The 10,959-nt window shown below is 21.5% G+C and overlaps 1 protein-coding gene across 1 annotated transcript; it reads left to right on the forward strand.

Annotated features, from left to right (window-relative positions):
- Positions 1–1,127: 1,127 nt before the first annotated feature.
- On the forward strand, positions 1,128–3,889 carry LOC105368225 (N-acetylneuraminate lyase-like). Its single transcript, XM_011507199.1, has 8 exons — positions 1,128–1,147; positions 1,222–1,283; positions 1,369–1,445; positions 1,825–1,970; positions 2,360–2,525; positions 2,595–2,737; positions 3,493–3,667; positions 3,750–3,889. Exons 2-8 carry the CDS (start codon positions 1,249–1,251, stop codon positions 3,887–3,889), a joined length of 882 nt encoding a protein of 293 aa, XP_011505501.1. The 5' UTR covers positions 1,128–1,147; positions 1,222–1,248.
- Positions 3,890–10,959: the final 7,070 nt, after the last annotated feature.

The raw sequence follows: 10,959 nt of genomic DNA on the forward strand, positions 1-10,959 counted from the left end.
TTCAATTTACAGCTGTTTAATTATAAGTATTTAAGTGCTTTCCACATTAATTTTATAAGTTATATTTAGCATTAGATAATATATGTTAAAAATATCTATTACTTTATTATTATTTATTATATATTTATGTTACACAACAGTTATTTCTTAATTATGAATAAAATTATTCTTGTATTATATTCAAATTTGTTATGTTCATGTTATTTTTCTTAACTTTTATATGTATAATTGAAAATTGTTATTAGTTTATATGTGTACATTGTAAATCTTTGTATTTTTACTAATAACACACGCAGTTAAATAATTAGTTATATGAACTTAGTAACTTTTTTCGATCACAAAACAAATATTTATTTTATATTCTATTTTTTAATGCAGATTTAATCTGTATTTTAAATTCAATGAAATCAATTCAAATTAGTATAAATTTAATTTTATTATAACTTAAGTAGTTTAGACATCATCGTACTCATATTAGTTATGTACTGGTAAGAGATGGTAAGAGAAATAAGTTAGAGCTCACTTATTATTTAACACACATTTTAAAATAAAAAAAAGATTAAAATTTTATATATCTAATAGACTAATATATATTGATTTTATGAAAAGTTATGTATTTATATAACTATTTCATTGAATCACGCGTGTTTGTGAAAAGGTCGTCCATGAGTTTTTAAAAGTAGAACGCCACTCTCTTTTGCATGCTGTGTTAAATGTAAGAAGAGTTAGTTGTGTATCATCAACGTGTTGGGCTAGTAGTTTTATTTCATCCAGGAGGAAAAATATTATATTTATATAATTAAAAATGAAGGTATTGTTTGCGTATAATATTTAATTTTGTTAATAAGAATATTGATAAATTTTAAGACAGTCAAATTATAAGTAATCAATTTGCAAAAATTAATGTGAATTGAATTGTATTGATTCTTTTCTTTACAAATTGTACATTAATATATTAAATTTCAGTTATTAGGTAACAATGAACTTTCTATATTTAAGTTACTAATGTATAATATTTTAATTTGATAATATTATATTGATAATATTATATTTTTATTATTTATTTCAGATAATTTTAGCAATTGTGACATTATTTTTTATAAATTTTGTTAAACCATACAGTAATTTGAAAAATATAACGAATAAGGTGAATCAACATATATTGTCATAATTATTAATTTTTTCACGCATGACTTTATTTATTTTCAATTGTTTTTTCAGAATATTGAATTTACTTTCCGAGGGCTTATGGCTCCAGTATTTACTCCATTTAATGATGATGTGTAAGTATTGTGTAAGTAAACTATTTTATTATTTGTAATAATGAAAATATTATAATATAGTTAAGGCATTTATGATTTATTTCAGAAATAAAACATTAAATTTAAAAATAATTCCTCAATATGCAAAATTCCTTGAATCTAAAAATATTACTGGCATTCTCGGTAAGTTGTAGAAAATACAAAAGTAAAACAACACGGAGAATTAAATGGGAAACTTTATAAATATATAGCTTTTAAAATTCTTTAAAATTATAATTGATATTGCGTCATGAATTGTTTCAATAATAAAAAAGGCAGTTTTCAATGGTATTCATATAATATTTCCTGTATTTTAAATAATTTGTTTCATGTAAATATTTTTTTATTTAGGCATATTAGATTTTATGTATAATAATAATAATTTACATAAAAATAATATTATTTAGGAAATACAATATATTATGTGTAACGCTTAAAAACTTTATATTAAGAAAAAATGGATATCTTGGATTTTATATATGAAAAATATAAATTGATTAAAAATGAAAAATAATTCTTACAGTTGGTGGAACAACTGGTGAAGGACTATCTTTATCAATAGAAGAAAGAAAACAATTAGTTGCAGCTTGGGCTTCTGCTGTAAAAGAAACTAAACAACATTTAATGGTCCACATTGGTGGATTAACTTTTGCTGGTGTGAAAGAACTTGCAAGTTGATTAGCTTATTACAATTAAAACAAAGCAAATATTACTTCTATAGTCATAATAAATAATTTGATTTATAAATTTCATTTACATTTAACGCACATTAGAGCAGTTAATAAAAAAATTTCACTATACACACAATAAAATTAAAATAAAAGTTTGATATTTTAAATTAAAAAGTGTTTAATATACTAATAGGCAGTGTCTAAAATTATTGAAATTACTATTTAATTTAATGTTAATATTTTATAACTAATTGTATTATAAGACATTTTAGATATTTTGAACTTAATTTTTACCATACATAATAAGTGTAGTAATGACTGTATTAAACATTATATTATTATCCATATATCATATACGTTTATTATATAATTACATGTGTTTTTTAGACTATATTTTCTGAAAGTTTACACGTAGATTCTTTATTATGTCTACCTGACTTATTTTATAAACCTACAAAAATTGAAGAGCTTTTTGATTACTTTAGTAGTATTGGAAAACTTGCTCCAAACACTCCATTGTTATATTATCAATCTTCAAAAGTAAAAATTAATAGTAAGTGAGTAATGAATAAATATACAATTTCATTATTAAATTAATTTAATCAGAATTAAATTATTATAGTCAAGGCAGATGAATTTTTTAAATTTAGTGAGGACAAAATTCCAACTTTAGTAGGAGTAAAGTTAGATAGTAGTGATATAAAAGATGGCTTACAAGCGCTAACAGTAAGCAAAAGATTTACAGTTATTTATGGCAGTAAAATGGTAAGTAGATATTTTGCATAATATGGTTTTTTTTTATAAAGGTGATGCATAAACATTTATTTAAAATACATTATAACAAGACCCTGTTTAGCAGATAATATTTAACACTAAATTTTAATCAAGTAAATTTTTTTTTAATTTTTATCATTTAAATTACATATTTATATAAATCACAAAGTGCTATAAATATTTAATATTATAAATGTATTTCTTAAAGTGAAAGTGATGAAATTTGTAAAAAAATTACTTTTACATATACCTACATACGTACATATATATGTGTGTGTAGCGCTTTCTAGTATTCCAAAGCCAGATTTAGAAAGACTCAGTGCTGAGTAACAGATAAGGGGAAGTACGAGATAGAAGAAAGACGATAGTTAAGATTAGACATTAAAGAGGATAAAATGAGGATAAAAATCGCGTATATTCATACATAGAACAACTATACATGTGCAGCAAAAATTTTTAACATTTATAGAAATAAGTTTAGCAACCAAAATAACTATATTATCATATACATATTATAAAATCACATTAAATAGTATCAATAAAAATTAATCATATATATATATATATATATATATATATTAAAATTAATATTAAAATAATGTTAATTTAAAATAATAACTAAACCATTTAGAAAGTATTTCTAATAAAATCTAATCTATGATTAATTAAAATTAAGATAGGCCCTTAAATATAGTTCGTAAAACATGTATTTTATATAATAATTAAATATATATTATTCTACGAAGATTATATTAGCTGGATGTGCAATAGAAGTAAATACTTTTATGTCGGCGACTATGAATTTTATTCCTGAGTATTCCATTAAATTAATAAAATTCTGTAACGAAGGTAGTAATTTTAATGAAGCAAGAAAGAATCAAAATATTCTAAACAAAATAGAAAAGGAAATACTACAATATGGTAAAGAATAATTTTCACTTATTGCTTTATCCCTTATTAATATACACTTTATTCTATGTTTAATAAATTTATGCTTTTATAGGTGGATATATTGAAACTATGAAAACTGCTATGAGTTTAATGACTAATTTATATATGGGACCTCCACGACTCCCTCTAAAGTCGCTTTCTCAAGAAAATGTTGATAAGATGCAAAAAAGTTTATTAACTATTAAATTATAGACATGTAATTGTTTTAAAATTTTAAAGTTGTAAAGAAACAAAATTCAGAAAAAAAATTGTTAAACGAACAAAAATTATTAATATATTTCAAAACTTTTATCTTTTACATTATACGAACAATTTTTCTTAAAAATAATGCATCTCAAGACTTAATAAAACTTTCTTTTTTTTATGTACTATGAATTCAATTTAAAATTTGAAATTTTTATATAAATATTAATTGTGAAATCTCATTTGTGAATGAAAATCATCGAATGTATTAATCTGAGTACATAATATTAGATAACTTACACTTATATATTTGCATATTTTCGTGTATAATTAAGTAAATTTGAAAATATCATACCAAATTTATATACATGAAATATAACTATTGTTTAAGAAAATGTAATAATAATAATTAATTAATATTAATTCAGACATTACATAGCGAATGAATTATAAATTATAATGTATATTAATGACTGGATTTAATTTCATGAATTTTTTATTAAGTAAACAAGACTTTATAATAATATCAAATAAGTTGTTATAATTATCATACATGTATATTAGTATAGAAATCAGTTATAAAATTGTTATGAAGACCGTTCAAAGTTCCATTTTTGAGAGAATTATTCTATAAACTTCTTTTTAATTATTCATTTAAAATGAATATCGTTTTTACATATAACAAAACGGGTATTTTGTTATATATATATATATATATATATATATTGTTTTATTTAATCATTTTAGTTTGAATTCCTCTTAATTTAAATTTACCGCCTAAAATTGACAATAAATAATAATATTAAAATATTAAAATTTAGATGTTTATCGTGATTACTCATTAAACATATAATATAGTACGACTATTTGGCTTCGTAGTCTCAATATATAAGGAAGTTTCTAAGTAACAGGTACGTGAACATTTGTAATTATCGAAGTAAGAATAACGATTGTGAAACTACAAGTTCCTGAATCTACATTTAGAGTAGACAATGTTCTTTTTTAAAATATCTTTTATAAAATGCTTTATAGAAACAAATTTTTAATAAAAATATATGCATTAATTATATTTCTATGCAAATATAAAATGTAATTATGAATAATATTTATACAAGTTATGTATATCTTTTTTTAGTTGTTGGATTAAAAGTAAGTTCTTTATAAAATGCAAACGATATATTTATTAAGATTGATGATATTGAACAGAGATATATTACAGATTTAATATGAATAAAAAATCAAATATATAAAAAGTGGTTAATAATTAAGAATAACTATTGATTTCACATAAGATATATTTTTGTAATAGAATTATTGACTTCTGGATGAATTAAAAATGCCTTCTATCATTAAGAATTTTTGTAATGTAAAAATCTTAATTCAATGTTAAATCATATATTCGAATACAACATTTTAGAAAAATAGTGAGAATTTTTCTATTTTAAAGAAATTAGGTCTTCCTTGCATTAAATGTAATTCAATAATTAATGAACACTTCAAATTTAAGAAGTGCAACCTTTGTATAATTATGCAAAATTATTAAAATTTCGGTGATAATTATTATTTCATTTTATAAAAATTAGATTATACTAATTTCTATATATTGAATCAATTCAATACATTATCGCAATTGAAGAAGAAAACTAGAGAAAATAGAAGTAGATAGACAAAGTAGTGACGAAAAATTAAATACATTAAAAGAAATTTAGCTATTTATAAAGAAAAGTAACGAAGCTCCAACTCTTACAGATGGTATTATCTTCATTTAATTGTAATTAGTATCTCCACATCACGTCAATGTACTTGAAGAAAGTGGTTTACAGCACATAAATATCACATGAGACTGGAATGCTACTCGAATAAAATGCCCCCAGCTCTTTGCTGTTTTAAGGACTGTTTAGCCTGCTTATTACACCATACTTTTATTGAAAAGTGTAAAATCTTTATTCATTTTATCAACTGATAGAGGTGGACTTATTCGTTCCAAAAATATATATGTGAAGTTGGTTTTTAAAATATTGTAATCTAGTATATTAAAAATAACGTTTTTTATAAAAAGAATTATAGAAATTAATTAAATCATAGGCTATTCTTATGATAATGATTACATTAAATCTTACTTTGATTAAATTAATTGTGAAAGATTTAGTTACAATAATGATTATCAAAATATAAATAATAATAGTAATAAATAATTAAAATTAATTATTCTCACCCTTTACAATTTAGTTTTTTATTTTATGACTTGGATTTTACCTTCAAAGTGAATTAATTTACTCTAATATAGTATTTAATATATTCTTTTAAAGAGTAACAGATAAAAGTCGTTGTTTTATCACATTTATAAAACCTAGAATTCTTATATTCAGAAACTTTTCTTCTTTCTTCTTTCCCATTTCAATTAAATTTTATCACAGTTTCACGTATTCTCTTAAAGATATTTAAGAAATTCTACTGGTATTTTAATTTCTGTCAATAAATCTGTATTAAATCATTCATTTTTTTCATTTATCTAATTATCTTTTGTCTGAAATAGCTTTTTGATCGATCAAACTTTATCTAATGAATATTTAGAGGATAATTTTGCATTAAATTAACCTCGGTAAATTTTTTTTTTTTTTTTTTTTTTTTTTTTTTTTTTTTTTTTTTTTTTTAATTGAATAGCAGACAATTTAATCCAGTAAGCCCTATATATAGTTATCGAGCTCTATATAAATTCACATCATAATTTTTATCATACTTTTTAATGTAAAGATAATGTAATTTCTAAATAAAAACTTTAAATGCACGGTGAAAACGATAGATTTATAATGAAGTTTGTTAAATTACATTTACGATTACGTTTATGTACTAAAATACTGTAATATTATCATAAAATTCTGAAGATTATGTAAATTTTCTATACTTATACAGTGATGATAAAATGTTTTTGTAAATTATAATATTTAAAAAAAAAAATCATACAAAAATCTCAATTTTTTGTAAAACAACTTTTATAAAACAAATTAATCTTTTATGTATTATTGAACTTCCGCGATTATGATTTAAAAATTATCCAGAAAATGTTTTAATTTACATATGCTTATTGTATGCAATACTTCAAATCGATGGCTTTGCTATGGAGTTCATTTGGAACTCGAAACTTATCTTTGTCGCGTCATTTATAATCATATCAACGTTATAAAAAATCATACTGTATTCTTTGAGGTATATTAGTCAATAAAAACTATCTTGATAAAACTTAATCATAAACGATGATATCTCAGCAACTATTTTGTCGATTTACGGTTCAATTTATGTATGATAATAAACATTAGGAAGTATAATAAAATAAATAATGTAATATAATATGGAATAATTTATTTTAACATTTATTATAATGGTAAGAAAATATTCCAAAATAATGAATAATTATTTATAATTACACGAGAAAACACGGGCATTCTTTTAGAGCGTAAATAATTAAAATTATTATCAATGCTTTTAATTAAAATAAGGATTCTATACCATAATATGCAAAATAGATAGCATTACAGAATCCCTAATAGTAGCTTAAAAATTTATATTAAATGCTACTGTGGATTTTAATGTGTCAAATAATGTAAAACGGAAATATTCAATGTGTATTTTTTCAAAATATCATAGATCTTGGACAAATTTTTAAAATAATCATACGTAAATAATTTTATTAATAAAGTAATTCAATTATTGTTATTATTACAAAATTATTAGAGAAAATAATAGGCGTGCATTACTTGAAGAGTTTCTTAATTACATATTTATAATTGGACTCGATGCTTTAATTAAAAATGTACTTATATAATTAACCTTGAAATCATGATTGGAGCTGTTATGATTATAGTTACCAATATATATATATATATATATATATATATATATATATATAGTTTAAACTAAAAACTAAACTACTTAAATATTTATGAATTTGGATAAAGGCTTCTCAATAATTTTTATCACAGTTCTCCAAAGTTCTGTATAGACAAATTTTTTCATTGTGCGAAATTATTTAATGTTTATTACTTTATATCTTGTTTTTAAGTCATGTTTCATTACATTGTACCTAATTAACTATTTAATCATTAACGTTCAATTATTTCTTTTTTTCTTGTTATACTGTAGACGATTTAATTCCTTTTCCAATACGATATCTTTTTACCTTTTGAACATTACTGACAATTGTCCTGAGAAGTGCTTTATAATATTTACTTCTAAATAAATGCAAGAAACTTTGATATTGCCTCCAATTCCTTAGAATTTCTTTTTATCGACTACTTACCATCTAATTCCTTCACTGTATTTCTGATTAGAATATACGATAGATTTAGTACTTAAATGTTTAAAGCCAGTAGAGTTATTAGATTTTATGGAAAAATAAGAATGGATTTATTGTATCACTTTTCGAAAACCTTATTTACAAATTGTATTTACAAAATTCTTAAATATTATTAGGAATGTAAGTCAATACAAAGTATTAATATTTTATGTAATTGTAATATTGCGTTATCATATAAAATAAGAGTATGAATAAGAAATTGAAAATTTGTAGATATTTATGTATATGTATTATATATACATATATATGTATATATATTTATAAATATGTACCAACTATATAAATGAACAACTATATTTTATATTTTATTATATATTTTATAATTGAGATCTATATTTTATTTAATAGCGTAATCCTCTAAAATTTGTTCAATTTGTTTTAAAATTGTTCATCGATCGAAAATATTTTATATTATATTTCATATCTTTTGAATAATAGAAAGTAGTGTCAAATATTTTTTAAAATTTTAAACATAAACTTTTAAGTTTACCGAAGATTATGTAAATACAACGAATATATTATCATTTTTATATATAAAAAGAACTAAATATGAATAAGCTCGGATAAATAAGGCAGTTTTATAAAATTTTGCTTTAACTTTGAGACTCTTTCTGCTATTTAAGTGTATATTTTTTTGGTTTACGCAAAGAGTATTGAAATAAAATGGGTTTTTAGTAAAAAGCAACGGCATCATCATGGTAATGGGACACCAATACGATATTCGATGTTCATGCAAATGCTATGCATAAGCAAGTATAAATAAATTTTATATTGTTAAAAGCATTCGATGATATAATGTTATAATACGACACTACAAATATAAAATAAGTCCATAATGGCCAGGCCAAAGCTCAGCAACACGAATACACAATGAGTATATCGCAAGTCCTAATTTATATATAGAATATATATAGTATATGGAACTTGTCATTCTTTGATAAGATTAATTCTGTTTAATTACATAATTTTTCTTACATACAAATTACATAAAATTTCTCACTTCTGTTTCTTTTTAATTTGTTGACAATCATTTCATCACGTCAAATTTATTAACTCATTCGCGAGTATGAGAATTTCTTAATGTAATACATATATCTAGGAAAATGATTGTGATATTTATAACAATTTAGAAATAAAATAGTAAATATATTCTTTATTGCGTCCGACGATAAAGTAGAACGGTGTGCTTGACAATATGCTAACAAGATGGTATGGTGTGTCTCTTGATGACAGTGGCACCTAACGGCACTCCAATGCCCATGATATCATCAAGTACAGAACCACTGTAGTCGATAGACTAAAAATTAGGAGAACTGAAGGCACCAGATAGAGACCATCTATTTGTTACTCTTTATTGAATTATCTTAGCTAATTCAAGCCGGAAAGCTCTTTTTTTTATTCATTTTAGACACAATATTTTACTTGTCTTACAGTTGGTTTTGAATATAATCATCGATTCGTATTTAAAACGTTTTTGAAATATAACAGTTCTGGTATTCCTCCTATCATTATTTCCATCTTGTAGTCGTTTTTTTTATTCTGTCCTGTTCACATTTATACATCAATTATTGTTAATTTTGATATTATTATATTAATGTTCTTATAATTTTAATTTATTCAATTTATATATATTTTTTTATTATTTAACATTTATACTCTACTATAAATAAATCTTAATTATTGTCTAATTTTTTATTTATATTCGAACTTTAGTCATTATTTATATATTCTTGTCACCGTTAAGTTATATTAGTATGGATATATAGAATTGATATATAGATGGAGTTATTATTAGTAATCAATATTAATTTTGAATGCAGAACAATAATTAATCATGTAATACTCATCGAGCGTAAACACGTGCAAAATATTTTATGTTTAGTATAGTCACATTTTGAACATATTTGCATACTTTATCGTAAACACATTACATAAAAATATTAATGCATTGCTTTCTTTGTTATAATTATTTGTTAAATTCTTTACATTTATATTTAATTCAAAGAGCTTCCTTTTATATACGTATATAAATGAATATGAAATAAATTATTTATTTAAATATCATTTATTATATGTATCAATGATATTGTTATTTAGATCTTTGTCACCTCAACTATTTATTATACCAATTGTTTTTTTTTATGCAATTAAATAGATATATTGTTATCAAATATTAAAATTAATAATCTACTCGTATTTAGATGTATATTTAATAGATAAGAACTAATTATTTTAAAGACTAAGCATATTGCTAGTTTTACTTAAAAAATTTCGTGCGCAATTTTTTTTTTTAATGATGTTATAATTTATTATTTTTTGTATTATAATAAATAAATATATTAAAAAAAAAATTATATAATTAGCATTTTAACAATAACGATAATTTTATATATATTAGTTTTAAATACGCTAGAAATAATTTTCTTTGGCACTTAAATTAAAATTATTTATTAATATTTAAAATTTATAAGTGTACTTATTACCTTTATAATTTTATGATATTTTTCATTAAATTTAAATTCTTAATAATAATGCATGTACGTTTCCGAATATTTATACTATTTTACTTTTAAATTAAGTTGTCAAAGTTACCTAAAAACATGAAATTTACGTTTTGAAATGTATTAATGTTATAACATGAATATATAATTAATTATACTAAAATATTAGATAGCAATGAATACGCAATATAATTTTATATAATTACTGTACTAAATAAATGAAA

This window comes from Ceratosolen solmsi, unplaced genomic scaffold, assembly GCF_000503995.2.
Source record: "Ceratosolen solmsi marchali unplaced genomic scaffold, CerSol_1.0 scaffold6, whole genome shotgun sequence".
Taxonomy (NCBI): Eukaryota; Metazoa; Arthropoda; class Insecta; order Hymenoptera; family Agaonidae; genus Ceratosolen; species Ceratosolen solmsi.